Genomic DNA, 15,824 nt, shown 5'->3' with positions numbered 1-15,824 from the left:
AATTTTAGCCCTGGGAAAAAGCTGCAACATCTTACATTTCAGTTAAGAATTGTCATCATTAGAGAGCAGTCAGGCATGCATACAGTTTGAACTGAAAAGTACAACTCTGCTGTGACTGAAATATTTATTAATATCATGCAGCAAAGATTATGTGTCACCATGTCTTCAATGGCCGCCCTTAACTATATGTTTAGCACCACATGGCTTGAGTACAAAAGAGTTGTGACCCACGTACACGGGTTGTTTTCATTAATTGCTTTTATTAGATTTTTGTATTGTAAGTATTTTGATGTAAATGTCACATTGCACATTTTATGTTTGAGAGTGCTTTTGGGTTTTAAAACTTTTAGACCAAAGAATTACCTAATAATTAACTTTTCTAATTAACTTTTTGTGATAGAGGTGTTCACTGGCTCACAAGCAACGATTATTAGCATCATTAGTCCCATTAGCCCAACAGATCTCATGTGAGTTATGAAGAGGGGACCAATGTTTTCTACTGCATATCCCATGCTGAGCAATTAGTTTGATTGTGAACACATGTTTATAGAAAGGTATTAGATAAATTCAAGATGTGTAACCACCCAGCAGATCATCTTCTGGGACTCATTAGAGTCTCTTATCATCACACTCTACATTTAACCTCATTAGCTGATATTAAAGAGCAAATAGTCTATACTACCTATTCCCAGCTTACCTGTGCCACCATGAGTTGCAGTTTTTTTTTGACAATAAACAAGAAACAAACCTCATCACGCCAGATATGGTCAAAAACTTATTGTGAGGTTTCACAAATATTTTTGCATGGCACTGAAACTGCCTCAGAGGTAGACAGTACAACTCAATCAGTGGCAAAAGTATTGGGACAGTGAGAGTTGTATTTTTTTGTGTGTTTTTAAACACACTAATCTGTGTGAGGTAAAAGCACAAACTGTTTTGCTTGCATGGTAGAAACAAATCTTTTGTTATCAATCCCTAAATTTCAGGTGGGCCAATGTTTACCAGGCTGTTGATAGCCTACTTTCATGTGAGACAGTCTGCTCAGCCCTAAAACTGTGACATTTAGTCAAAATACAAATTGCATTTCGAAATCCAGCTGTGCTGTGTAATGGTCTTTACTGACTCAGTGTTTTTGCGCTCCTACACACATCTAGTCCTGTATACAGTGACCTCAGCTGCCTCCTCCAGGTTCGTTTTCCCACAGAACACCATAGGAATGTTTTCCATGAACTACACAGCTAAAAATGATCCCATACAATGACGTATGGTGATTGGAGGGCAAACATTTTTGGCTGATACTGGATCCATGGCCTTGAACTCAATCATTTGTCATTCATTAATTCTATATTATACCAAATACAGATGTGTGACGGTGAGATGCAAGAGGATGTTAGTGGTTCAAAAACTTCACTATTAAACAAGTTACTATCCAAAATTGAGTTTTCATGACTGCAATTTATTGTATTTGTTTCAAAACTCCTGGTTACCTGATACAGGGGAATTAGGAATCGGGACTGGAAGGTCATCGGTTCAATCCCCCGGACCGGCAGGATAAATCTGGGTGGGGAAAGTGAAAAAGCAGCGCTTGTCCCTCCCTCATTACCACCACTGATGTGCCCTTGAGCAAGGCCCTTAACCCCAACCGCTCCAGTGGAGCTGCTCAGTGGCCAGCAGATCAGACTGTGGTTGTACTGGTCAGCTTCCAGGTGTGAATCTGTGTGTGAATGTGATCAGGGCATTCCTGAAAAAGAGAGCATTGCTCTCAGTGAAACTCCCCCTGAATAAATAAAGGTGGAAAAAACATCCAAGTGGAAAGTAATAAATACAATCTTTATTTGTTTATCTTTAGTTGTATCATTTGTTTTCCAACTATTAAAAATGTATTCAACTATTGTCTCCATTCAGAGCCAAAATCAACAGTGCAGTCTCTTAAATATTTATCTTACAGGAGTTAATTAGCCACAGAAAAGCACAGGCAATTGTCTAATTATCATCATCATTATCATTGTAGGGTCTGAATCTGCATGGAGAAAAACAAGTCAAGACTGCAGAATGCCACTGTCAGTGTGATATTCCCTCCTGATGTCTCTGAGTTGACTGTCGGCCGTTTGGTGAGTGCTCAGGCTCAAGTCCAAAATTTATGTGCAAAACAACTTAACTGGTACACACAGGAGCAGTATGATCCAGTCTGGTGCAGTTGTGCAGTCAAGTTTTAAACAAAGGTATGAACAACATGATAATGCTTTGTTTGGCATTTACATTAAAAAAAAAAAAACCTTGCTGAAACGCGGCACACCCATTTGCTTTAGAGCCCTTTTTCTTATGTACACTAATAGTCATATAGGAAAATACATGCTATGAATCTGTGCTGCATATCACACACTAATTTCTGCAGGCAAACTTTATGACTGACAGTTACGTCACACTGTGGCCCCTGAAAATGAGCATTCACTTTTCATTCTTCAAATACCATTCAGAAAGTTATTACCAGAGGTGTGACCAAGTCAGCTTCACTCGAGTCCCAAGTCAGTCTCAAGTCTTAAGAGCAAGTCAAGTCAGAACAAATCAAGAGTCCAGTATCAATTTAATATCTTGAAGAAAACTAAATATCTACGACTTTACAATGTAATATGGTTTTAATAGGATAAAAACTTGGTAAGAGCATCATGAGTTTGATTTCAGTTTCAACTTCAATAAATTCAATCATTCCGTACAAATTCAGAATTTTTTTTTTTAATTCAGTCGTCTGCTGGAACAAATCTCATCACACAAGATCTTTTGTCAAGACTTTAGAAACCTTTTCAAGTCATCAAAGTACAAGTCAAAGCCAAGTCCCAAGTCACCAGAACACAAGTCAACTCAAGTCTCAAGTCTTCTCTTCATACATAAAGACAAGTCTCAAGCAATTACAACTGTGACTCGAGTCTGACTCGAGTCCAAGTCAAGTGACTCGAGTCCCCACCTATACATACAGTATATACATTATAGCTTCACTGGCAATTAAAAAATGTATGCCTACGCCAGAGCATCCAGTTTTGTGTACAAAATGGCATTTTAACTTCCCAAACATGCCTAACTGGATCAGGATCAGTCACACACTGCAGTTACAGCGGCTGTAAAATATCTGATACCTACCAATCACATACACTACCAGTCAAATATTTGGACACACCTGATTGAATGTAAAAAACAAAAAATCATTATCTTAAAGCCATTTGGCTTATGCTTAAATGCTTGAAATTTGTTTCTTAGACAAATATAGATAGTGAAGTTGATGCCGATGTATGAATTTCTTTCCAAAGCCTTTGCCTTTCCATCAAGGCAAAGGGCGGCTACTTTAAAGAATCTAAAATATAAGATACCTCTGAGTGTGTCTTGAACACTTTTTTGGTGATTGCATAATTCCATTTGTGTTATTTCATAGTTTTGATGTCTTTACTATTATTCTAAATTGTGGAAAACGGTGGTGCGTCCAAACTTTTGACTGGTAGTGTTTGTCTGTTTATACGTGTCATGCTGGTTACTTGCATGTTTGGGATGCATATAGAGACTATAAACACGATATAGGCTTTGGATGCTGTATCAGCCAAAAAATTGCCCTCCTACTACCATACCTCATTGTTATGGAGAGCTTTAGTAGTACATTAGTTTTCAGATAATCCTCCTATGGAGTTCTGTGGGAAAACTAGGAGGAGCCCAACTCCTGAGTCTCCATGTATCTAAATATAGATGGCCTATGATGTATTAGCAGTGAGTGGCGATGACGACATTGTGGCCAGAAAAGTTGTATTTGGTGTTATTGTCACTGTGCTCTAGTCGCTGCTATAAAGTCTCGAGGCACAGCTCTCTGTCAGAAGACTGCACAGAGCTCAGCAAACAACATGCGCTTTAGATTCATCTTCAGAACTGCTCACCAAAAAGCAGCTGGGCAGTGAACTTTACAAAACCTTTATCTTTCAGATCAAGGATTTCAGATGATATTGACAGACACAATTTAGATAATGGTACTTTAAGTCTTGGATTTTGTCTTGGTCTTCAAAGCCAACTGAAATATGGCAGTGCCTAAATCCCTTGTGTATTTGGTTACAACAGAGAAACTGGCTGATAACAACTCAGTACATTCAGTTGGTGGTGAGGTCTTAATGCGACAGATCAATGACAGGGTCATTATAGTACAGGTTCTGGTCGCAGTTTTCCTTTGCATCAACTCTCTGCTCATCATAACCTTTTTTAAGAAGGACTGCTTTCGCACAAACATGCGCTACATCTTCTTTGCTAATACACTACTGTCCGATTGCTTGTTCTTAATCTTGGCTGATATCCTGCTCATCTTGAACTATTATAATTTTCCCGTGCAAGTTTGGTTGTGTCTTATTCTCTGTATTGTGTCGACTGTGAACACATGTGTCACACCAATTACTTTAACAGCGATGACCCTGGAGCGCTATGTGGCCATCTGCATGCCGTTGCGCCACGGAGAGCTGTGCACCACACACAGAGCTCTGCACTGCATCCTCATCATCCACAGCCTCGGCTCCATGCCCATCATCATCACTCTCTTCATCTTCTTTACATCAGCCACCTATAGCCTCTACACCCAGTATAGGATCTGCTCTGTGGAGATGCTCATCCTTCACAGGTGGCAGGGTCATGTTAGGTCAGCTGTGTACCAGTTGTACTTCTTGATCATGTCTGTCACCATTGTGTTCTCCTATGTTAAAATAATGAAAGTTGCCAAAGCTGCGTCAGGAGAGAATAAAAATTCAACATGGAAAGGGCTTCGAACTGTGGTTCTGCACGCTTTCCAGCTGCTCCTGTGTCTTATCCAAATGTGGTGCCCATTCATAGAGGCTGCTGTCCTCCAGATTGATTTCATGTTATTCATTAATGTGAGATACTTTAATTATATAACTTTTATTCTCGCTCCTAGATGTCTGAGTCCTCTCATTTATGGCCTCAGGGATGAAACGTTTTTTCTTGCATTGAAACACTATGCCTTCTATGGCTTGTATAAGAAATAATCTTCAGATTTTCTTTGATTGGCAAATTAGATTTATGATCTTTTGCTCGCTCTCTCTCTAACATCCAGTGGGAAGAGGGTGATGTGAGGTAGGCCCACTTCCTGGAGTTTTCAGCCTGTTATGGAAGATATGGAGTGACTGCTGATCTGACTGACTGGAGAGGGAAGTGCGTGTGTGCATGTGTTTAGTGGCCACAGTAATAGTTGCCTTAATGCAGGATTACAGGGCAGAAAGAGGTTTAGCACGGGGTGGGAGGTAAGATTCAACCAAATCAAGACTGAGAGGAACTTGATTCAAGACTCATTTAGCTACCCGAACTCACTATACTCACCAGTCATGTGTCAGAGTGAAACACTGGTGTCTCGTCCATGTTGACATCTATGCGCTTAATACCACAAATGTTTAACGCTGGAAAAGCTGCAACATCTTACATTTCAGTAAAGAATTGTCATCATGAGAGAGCAGTCAGGCATGCATACAGTTTGAACTGAAAAATACAACTTTTCTCTGTCTTTTTAGATTTTGAAAATATTTATAAATATCATACAACAAAGATTGTGTGTTATCCTATCATGTCTTCAATGACTGCCCTTAACTGTATCTTCAATACCACATGGCTTGAGAATAAAAGTGTTGTGACCCACTTACACAACAAGTTGTTTTCATTAATTGGTTTTCATTAGATTGTAAGTACTTTTGATGTAAATGTCATGTTGCCTTTATGTTTGAGAGTGCTTTTGAGTTTTAAAACTTTTAGACCAAAGAATTAACTAATAATTAACTTTTTCTAATTAACATTTTTGTGACAGGCTGAGGTGTTTACTGGCTAACAAGCAACAATTATTAGCATCATTAGTCCCATTAGCACAACAGTAGATCTCATGTGAGTTATGAAGAGGGGACCAATGTTTTCTACTGCATATCCCACGTTGAGCAATTAGTTTGATTGCGAACACATGTTTATAGAAAGGTATTAGATAAATTCAAGATGTGTAACCACCCAGCAGATCATCTTCTGGGACTCATTAGAGTCTCTTATCATCACACTCTACGTTTAACCTCATTAACTGATATTAAAGAGCAAATAGTCTATACTACTTATTCCCAGTTTACCTGTGCCACCATGAGTTTTTTTGGACAACAAACAAGAAACAAACCTCATTACGCCAGATATGGTCAAAAACTTATTGTGAGGTTTCACAAATATTTTGCATGGCACTGAAACTGCCTCAGAGGTAGACAGTACAACTCAATCAGTGGCAAAAGTATTGTGACAGTGAGAGTTCTATTTTTTTTGTGTAAACACACTAATCTGTGTGAGGTAAAAGAACTGTTTTGCTTGCATGGTAGAAAAAAATCTTTTGTTTTCAATCCCTAAAATTCAGGTGGGCAAAAAAACATGGGACAAATAAACTTCAAAACTTTAAAGTCATGTAATGAAAAGAAATCTTTGGCTGATGTAATCCTTAGATGCAACTTCGTGAAATTTACCAGGCTGTTGATACTTTCATGTGAGACAGTCTGCTCATCCCCAAAACTGTGACATTTTGCATCAAAATACAAATTGCATTTTGAAATCCAGTATTTTAGCTGTGTAATGGACTTTACAGCCTCAGTGTTTTTGTACTCTTACACACATGCCTAGTCCTGTATAGTGACCCTAGGTTCGTTTTCCCACAGAACACCATAGGAACGTTTTCCATGAACTACGCCAATAAAATGATATACAATGCAATACAATACAATACAATGACGTATGGTGGTTGGAGGCAAGGCTGGATTATGGACCGGGCCAGTGGGGCCAGTGCCCCGGGCCTCGGACTGCCAGGAGCCTCCGAAGCCTCAGGCCCCGCGACGCGAGACTGCCAAAGGATGTTGAACAGCAGGGCCCTCGGCACATACAGTGCAAGCTGACCACTAGGGCCATTCGCCACATACAGTGCATGTGATAGGCAGAGACTAGAACCCAGATGCAGACACTCGGAGGCAGAACAATTATGAAAAAATTTACTTTACTGAGCGTAGCAAAATACAAAAAGGCAACCAAACCAGGCAAAGGCAGAGTCAGATAAGGCAGAATTCAGATAACCAATTTATACAAATAGGAACATGAAATGCGGGAAAGCTAGGTTAACACACTAGACAATCTGGCAGGGACTGAGGGGAAAGTGACTGGTATATATGTTGCTGGAGTCATTGCGAATTAAGTTCAGCTGGTGCAGGGAGGAGCTGGACTGATTGAAGCTGTCAACAAGACCTAGAAACACAACACATAGACAGGACACACAGACAAACAGATCAGAGAGGGGTAGAAGAGGCAGACAGGTCAGGAGGTGAGGCAGGCAATGGAACAGCCGGTCCCATGACAGGACTCCCCCTCCTAGGGTTGGCACTGGATGACCCTCCAGGCTTGTCAGGACGCTTCTTATGAAACTCCCTGATCAGTGAGGGATCCAAGATGTTCCGAGCTGGCACTGTTATGACCCTGGGTCATAATTTGTATTTGATTGTATTATATTGTATTTGAGTGTATTTGTATTTCGGCTGTTCTCCCTCCCTGCCTGTGGGTGGCGGTGTTCACCCTGTTTGTGTGTTTTCCCCAGTCTGTTGAGTTGCAGGTGGCGGCTGGTGATTGGACGGGAGACTAATGGCGCCTACTTTAAAAGGGGCGTCTGTCCGATGCCGGCTCACTCCTTCTTCCTGGCTCCCAACCAGACCGTGCTGTGCTGTAGTGAACCAAGTGAACGCCGTATTGACCTAGTGCTGTAGATTGATCTCTGTTGTACAAAATGTAAATAACTTCTAAAAGAGCAGTCCTGGTAGCTGTAGGGGTGGGAAGCCTTTTCCTTTGTTTCCTTTTTCTCCTGTTTATGTTAGGGAGGCAGGTAAGCTGCTTGTATTTTTCTTTGTTTTCTTTTGCTGTTTAGGTAAGTTAGTGGTTATAATTTCAGGTTGTTGTGTTTGTTATTTTGGCTGTGCTCCCCCTGACGCTTTTTCGCTGCCGTGATAAATAAATCACTTTTGTTTCGACTGCACCTGCTGTGGCACTAGTCATCCTTGGGAGTGGGGAAGGAGGGGAGTCACTTTTATGCTATGCCCGATGTTTCCCCTAGGCCGGGTGTAACAGGCACCCATGACCTCTCTTCTGGACCGTACCCCTCCCAATCCACCAGGTACTGTAAGCCCCTCCCTCGACGCCGCACATCCAAGAGCTTCTTGACAGTATAGGTGGGATGGCCATCGACGAGACGGGGTGGAGGCGGAAGCAGAGGACTCTCCTGGACTGGCTTGATCCTGGAACGTGGAAGGTGGGATGAATGCGAAAAGTCCTAGGTAAAGACAGACGGACAGCAGCAGGACTGATTACCTTCCTTATGGGGAATGGGCCAATGAACCTGGGTGCCAGTTTACGGGACTCCACCCTGAGTGGAATATCCCGGGTGGACAGCCACACCTTCTGTCCGGGCTGATACCGAGGAGCTGGCACCTGATGACGGTCCGCTGATGACGGTTTGGTTAGTGGAATGAAGTGAGCAGCCTTTGAGAACCTGTCTACCACAGTACTGTGACCATCAGAAGGGGGTAATCAAGTGACAAAATCTAAAGATATATGGGACCATGGTCGATGGGGAATGGGCAGGGGCTGAAGCAGACCTGAGGGTGACTGGTTGGAAGATTTATTCTGGGCTCATACCGGACAGGCGGCGATGAAGGACCAGATATCTCTCTCCATAGAAGGCCACCAGAACCGGCGTTTGAAGAAAGCAAGTGTCCGGCCCACCCCAGGATGACAGGTGAGTCTAGAGGAGTGCCCCCACTGGAGAACACAGGACCGGACAGTGTCAGGAACATACAGGCGATTCTCTGGGCAAGTCGATGGACCAGGCTGTTGTTGGAGTGCCTCTTTGACCCTCTGCTCAACCTCCCACAACACCACCGCCACCGTGCAGAATGCTGGAAGAATGGGCTTAGGAGCATAATCCTCAGCTTCCAACCCAAACTGACGTGACAGAGCATCTGGTTTAGTGTTCTTGGATCCAGGATTATAGGACAGAGTGAAATCAAATCGTGTGAAGAAAAGAGCCCACCTAGCTTGCCTGGAGTTGAGACGTTTGGCAGACTGAATGTACTCCAGGTTTTTATGGTCAGTCCATACCAGGAATGGCTGGCTTGCCCCCTCCAACCAATGTCTCCACTCCTCCAGGGCCAGTTTGACAGCGAGCAGCTCCTTGTTGCCTATGTCATAGTTCCTCTCTGCGGGAGAGAATTTGTGAGAGAAGAAGGCACATGGATGAAGCTTACCATCCTTGGCAGCGCGTTGTGACAGGACAGCTCCCACTCCAACATCCGATGCATCAATCTCCACCACAAACTGACGGGTTGGGTCCGGGTGAACCAGAACAGGGGCAGAGGTGAACAGAGCCTTGAGACCTTGGAAAGCCTCCTTGGCCTCCATGTTCCACTTAAAAGTGATAGAACAGGGGGGCAGCCATAGTGCTGTAGTTCCGGATGAACCTGCGGTAGAAATTGGCGAACCCCAGGAACCGCTGAAGCCCCTTGCAGGTCATGGGTTGGGGCCAGTCTCTCACTGCCTGAACCTTGGCAGGATCCATCTTGAAGAAATCTGTGGAGATAATGAAGCCCAGGAAAGAAACTGTAGACACATGGAATTCACATTTCTCTCCTTTCAAGAACAGCTGGTTCTCCAACAGCCTCTGCAGCACTTGGCGGATGTGTCGAACATTTTCTTCCTTGGACCTGGAGAAGATGAGTATGTCGTCTAGGTAGACAAACACAAACTTATTAAGCATGTCTCTCAACACATCATTGACCAGAGCCTGAAAAACAGCTGGGGCATTGGTGAGACCAAAAGGCATTACCAGGTACTCATAGTGGCCACTAGGAGTATTAAACGCCGTCTTCCACTCGTCCCCCTCCCGGATGCGGACCAAATGGTAGGCGTTGTGTAGATCCAACTTGGAAAATACTGTGGCTCCCTGAAGCAGCTCATGTGCAGAGGACAGCAGTGGTAGTGGGTTCTTGACTGTAATGTTATTCAGTGGTCTGTAGTCAATACAGGGACAAAGCCCCCCATCCTTCTTGCCAACGAAGAAGAAACCGGCACCCGCAGGGGATGAAGAGGGACGAATCAGCCCAGCTGCTAGACACTCCTCAATGTACTTCTCCATGGCCTTCACTTCAGGAGCCGTATGAGAGTACAAACGACCCCGGGGAAGAGTGGTACCAGGAAGGAGGTTGATGGCGCAGTCATAGGGGTGATGAGGAGGAAGCGACATTGCCCGGCCCTTGCTGAAAACCTCCCTCAGGCCATGATATTCCTCTGGCATGCCAGAAAGGTCAATTGTCTCTTCCATAACTGTGGGAGACCTAGGAGAAACAAACAGGGCAGAACGCAAACAACAAGCATGACAGGCAGCACTCCAACCCACAATGGAATTGGTGGTCCAGTCAATCTGAGGATTGTGCTTCTGAAGCCAAGGAAACCCCAATACCTGATATTATGAGCTCCACTGGGACTGTCTTCAAGGTAACCGCCTTGAAGAGCCTACCATCCAGGGCACGGGCAGGCGAGGATTTAGGGAGGCTGATGTCTTGATGCCAAGCTGCAGAACCAGGGTGGTGTCGATGAGATTCCCGTCCGCCTCAGAATCCACCAGGACAGCAACCGTGAACATCTGATGCTGGAGAAGGAGAGACGCCTGCAGAGGGAAACGAGAGGAGGTTAGGGAGACAGTAGTATTGCTCACCAGTAGTCTCTCCTCTACTGGTGAGCCCGCCCTTTTGCTGGCCAGGAAGCGGCATAGTGTCCAGACTGCCCGCAGTACAGACAACACTTCTCCCGGATCCGTCTCTGGCGCTCCAGGGGGTCCAATTTAGCTCTCCCCAGTTGCATCGGTTCAACAGCAGATGCCTCCCCCATTCCTTTGACGAACCTCCCCTCTGTGGATCGCTTGCCGACCACAGCAGAGCTGAGAGGAAACTTGTCATTCTTGTAGAGTGACTGCCTATTAAGACCTCTCCGACCGTCATTCCCGCAGTCGGTTGTCAATACGTATCGCCAAAGCTATCAAAGCATCCAGGCTAGGAGGCAACTCTCTTGAAGCCAGTTCATCTTTTAATTGTTCAGACAAGCCCTGATAGAAAGCATCAAAAAGGGAGGACTGATTCCACTCATTCTCAGCAGCTAGAGTGCGAAACTCAATGGCAAACTCTGCGACCTCCCTGCCGTAACCTGAACAGTCTCTGGGCTGCTTCTCTACCCACAACTGGGTGGTCAAAAATCTTCTTCATCTCAGAAATGAAAAAAGTCAGACTTCTACATACTGCAGTTTGCCGGTCTCACTCTGCAGTGGCCCATTCCCATGCTTGTCCAGTCAACAGAGAGATGATATAAGCCACTCTGGAGCGTTCAGTGGGAAACCCAGAGGGCTGCAGTTGAAATATCAGAGAGCATTGGGCCAGGAAAGAGCGACAGTTACTGGGCTCTCCAGTGTAGCGTTCAGGAGGTGGAAGTCGGCGCTCATGATGCACTGGAGGGTGAGGAAATCCAGGCGGCGGGGTGTTGAGACCCGTGGAACCGTCTGCTGGCGTAGTGGCCGCAGGAGAAACACTCTGGAGACGGTCAAGGAGTCCGTTCAGCGTGTGGTCGAGGTGGAGAGCCAGCTCCTGAAGCCCCTCTGTCGCCCGGTCCAGTTGTTGTTCATGGCGACCAATGGCAACTCCCTGGGCAGATAAAGCGGCACGAAGCTGGTCGGTGTCTGCTGGGTCCATACTGGCCAGATTGCTCTGTGATAGGCAGAGACTAGGACCCAGATGCAGACACTTGGAGGCAGAAAAATGATGAAAAAATGTACTTTACTGAGCGTAGCAAAATACAAAAAGGCAACCAAACCAGGCAGGGATCAGGCAAAGGCAGAGTCAGACAAGGCAGAATTCGGATAACCAATTAATACAAATAGGAACATGAAATGTGGGAAAGCTAGGTTAACAAGACATTCTAGACAATCTGACAGGGACTGAGGGGAAGGTGACTGGTATATATGTTGCTGGAGTAATTGTGAATTAAGTTCAGCTGGTGCAGGTCAACAGGACCTAGAAACACAACACATAGACAAGACACACAGACAAACAGACAATAGATCAGAGAAGGGTAGAAGAGGCAGACAGGTCAGGAGGTGAGGCAGGCAATGGAACAGCCGGTCCCATGACAGTGCAAGCTGATCACTAGGGCCATTCGCCACATACAGTGCAAGCTGACGACTAGGGTCATTCGGCACATACTGTACAGTGCAAGCTGACGACAAGGGCCCCTCGGCACATAAGCGCAAGCTGACCACTAGGACCCCCTAACACCTCGGCACATACAGTGTGAGCTGACCGCAAGGGCCCCCCAACACCACGGCACATACAGTGGGAGCTGACCGCGGGGGGGGGGGCAGGGCCTCGCGGGACCATGATCCAGCCCTAAACATTTTTGGCTGATACTGTATCCAAGGCCTTGAACTCAGTCATTTGTCATCCATTAATTCCATATTATACTAAATAAAGATGTGTGACGGGGAGATGCAAGAGGATGCATTAAGGACATGGCAGAGTGTCTCAAAGTTAGTCATAAACAATCCGCTAATGTTGGTGGGTCAAAAACGTCACACAGTTAAGTAAGTTACTAACCAAAATTGAGTTTTATTACCCTTGGTTACTGGATATAGGGGAATTAGAAATTAGGAACCTAAAGTTTTTAACATTTTTGGGCAGTGGAAAATAATAAATACAATCTTTATTTGTTTATATTTATTTGTATAATTTATTTTAATTTGTTTCATCATCAACTATTAAAAATGTATTCAACTATTGTTTCCCCTATCTCTATTCAGAGTCTAAATCAACAGCGCAGTCTTTTAAATATTTAATGAACCAATTAACAGTCACTTTTAATTATTTTCACGGGAGTTCCTTTGCCACAGAAAAGCACACACAGTTGTCTAATTATCATCATCATTATCATTGTAGGGTCTGAATCTGCATGGAGAAAAACAAGTCAAGGCGGCAGAATGCCACTGTCAGTGTGATATTCCCTCCTGATGTCGACTGTCGGCCGTTTGGCGAGCGCTCAGGCCCAACATTGACTCAAGTCCAAAATGTATGTGCAAATCAAACTAGCACACACAGGAGCAGTATGATCCAGTCTGGTGCAGTTGTACAGTCAAGTTTTAAACAAAGGTATGAACAACATGATAATGCTTTGTTTGGCATTTACATTAGAAAATTCAAACTTTGCTGAAACTCAGCACACCCATTTGCTTTAGATCTGAGCCCTTTTTCTTATGTACACTATTTAAATAGTCATATGGGAAAACACATGCTATGAATCCATGCTGCATATCACACACAAAATGAGCATTCAGTTTGCATTCTTCAAATACCATTCAGAAAGTTATTACATTGCATCTTTGTATTGAAACTAGTTGAAGTCATTTTTTCTTTTAATGTTCATACCACTATAACTAACATACAGTATATAGGTGTGCAAATACATCTGCTGATGCTTCTGGACACATCTTCAGTAATGTTCCTGGAATCATTGGGTGTTTCGGGTCTTTCAACATCATACATCCTCATCCAGGCGACCCAGCTGAGGCTGATCAGACCTCAGCTTGTGTGCAGCTGGCTAGCTAGCTACTTTGCCCCCATGGCTCTCCTCTCTTGAGCCACAGCCATCTTGAGGCTCTCTCTGCCGCTTCGGTGGTGCTGCAAATGGCTCTTATCCTCCTCACTCCCTCGATGCCCAAAAACCTGAATGCTCTGGACAGGGATCGGGCTGCAAAGCCCCCGCATCCGACTTCAATCGGTAGGCACCTTGCTCTCCATCCAGCTTGTTGACAGCTGCTGACTAGTCCCTCATACTTGGCGAGCTTCCTTTCAAAGGCTTCTTCTAAGCAGTCTTCCCAGGGCACTGTCAGCTCCAGTTTAGTTTTGATTTGTTTAACACTTTTTTGGTGACTGCATAATTCCATTTATGTTATTTCATAGTTTTGATGTCTTTACTATTATTTTAAAATGTGGAAAACAGTGGTGTGTCCAAACTTTTGACTGGTAGTGTTTGTCTGTTTATACGTGTCATGCTGGTTACTTGCATGTTTGGGATGCATATAGAGACTATAAACACGATATAGGCTTTGGATGCTGTATCAGCCAAAAAATTGTCCTCCTACTACCATACCTCATTGTTATGGAGAGCTTTAGTAGTACATTAGTTTTCAGATAATCCTCCTATGGAGTTCTGTGGGAAAACTAGGAGGAGCCCAACTCCTGAGTCTCCATGTATCTAAATATAAATGTCCTATGAGGTGTATTAGCAGTGAGTGGTGATGACGACATTGTGGCCAGAAAAGTTGTATTTGGTGTTATTGTCACTGTGCTCTAGTCACTGCTATAAAGTCTCGAGGCACAGCTCTCTGTCAGAAGACTGCACAGAGCTCAGCAAACAACATGCGCTTTAGATTCATCTTCAGAACTGCTCACCAAAAAGCAGCTGGGCAGTGAACTTTACAAAACCTTTATCTTTCTGAAGCAAGGATTTCAGATGATATTGAATGACACAATTTAGATAATGGTACTTTAAGTCTTGAATTTTGTCTTGGTCTTCAAAGCCAACTGAAATGTGCCAGTGCCTAAAACCCTTGTGTATTTGGTTACAACAGAGGAATATATGGCTGATAACAACTCAGTACATTCAGTTGGTGGTGAGGTCTTAAGGCAACATATCTATGACAGGGTCATTGTAGTACAGGTTCTGGTCACAGTTTTCCTTTGCATCAACTCTCTGCTCATCATAACCTTTTTTAAGAAGGACTGCTTTCGCACAAACATGCGCTACATCTTCTTTGCTAATACACTACTGTCCGATTGCTTGTTCTTAATCTTGGCTGATATCCTGCTCATCTTGAACTATTATAATTTTCCCATGCAAGTTTGGTTGTGTCTTATTCTCTGTATTGTGTTGTCTATGCACACATGTGTCACACCAATTACTTTAACAGCGATGACCCTGGAGCGCTATGTGGCCATCTGCATGCCGCTGCGCCACGGAGAGCTGTGCACCACACGCAGAGCTCTGAACTGCATCCTCATCATCCACAGCCTCGGCTCCATGCCCATCATCATCACTCTCTTCATCTTCTTTACATCAGCCACCTATAGCCTCTACACCCAGTACAGGATCTGCTCTGTGGAGATGCTCATCCTTCACAGGTGGCAGGGTCATGTTAGGTCAGCTGTGCACCAGTTGTACTTCTTGATCATGTCTGTCACCATTGTGTTCTCCTATGTTAAAATAATGAAAGTTGCCAAAGCTGCATCAGGAGAGAATAAAAACTCAACAAGGAAAGGGCTTCGAACTGTGGTTCTGCACGCTTTCCAGCTGCTCCTGTGTCTTATCCAAATGTGGTGCCCATTCATAGAGGCTGCTGTCCTCCAGATTGATTTAATGTTATTCATTAATGTGAGGTACTTTAATTATATAACTTTTATTCTCGCTCCTAGATGTCTGAGTCCTCTCATTTATGGCCTCAGGGATGAAAAGTTTTTTCTTGCATTAAAATACTATGCCTTCTTTGGCTTGTATAAGAAATAATCTTCAGATTATCTTTGATTGGCAAATTAGATTTATGATCTTTTGCTACGGAAATAATTTGTCATTACACATGCTCATAGCTTATTTATTGAAATTCTTATTTTATTGAAACGTGAATGAAATTATTGAATATGTCCTCTTGCAACAAT

The 15,824-nt window shown here is 43.8% G+C and overlaps 2 protein-coding genes across 2 annotated transcripts; both read left to right on the top strand.

Annotated features, from left to right (window-relative positions):
* Positions 1 to 4,052: 4,052 nt before the first annotated feature.
* LOC139665729 (odorant receptor 131-2-like) lies at positions 4,053 to 5,021 on the top strand. The gene has a single exon (XM_071544809.1). It carries the CDS (start codon positions 4,053 to 4,055, stop codon positions 5,019 to 5,021), a length of 969 nt encoding a protein of 322 aa, XP_071400910.1.
* Positions 5,022 to 14,751: 9,730 nt separating this feature from the next.
* On the top strand, positions 14,752 to 15,675 carry LOC139665891 (odorant receptor 131-2-like). The gene has a single exon (XM_071544922.1). The coding sequence runs from the start codon at positions 14,752 to 14,754 to the stop codon at positions 15,673 to 15,675; it is 924 nt and encodes a 307-aa protein (XP_071401023.1).
* Positions 15,676 to 15,824: the final 149 nt, after the last annotated feature.

Source organism: Centroberyx affinis, unplaced genomic scaffold (assembly GCF_046629955.1).
Source record: "Centroberyx affinis isolate AG114_WGS23_722 - 3 ecotype Tasmania unplaced genomic scaffold, CSIRO-AGI_Caff_v1 ptg000249l_1, whole genome shotgun sequence".
In the NCBI taxonomy this organism is placed as follows: domain Eukaryota; kingdom Metazoa; phylum Chordata; class Actinopteri; order Beryciformes; family Berycidae; genus Centroberyx; species Centroberyx affinis.
Note: the sequence above shows the minus strand (reverse complement) of the source record. Positions and strands in the feature narration are given on the sequence as shown.

Bases quoted from the DNA above. Each gene is read 5' to 3' on its own strand.
- LOC139665891 (XM_071544922.1), top strand. From the start codon at position 14,752: ATGGCTGATAACAACTCAGTACATTCAGTTGGTGGTGAGGTCTTAAGG.
- LOC139665729 (XM_071544809.1), top strand. From the start codon at position 4,053: ATGGCAGTGCCTAAATCCCTTGTGTATTTGGTTACAACAGAGAAACTG.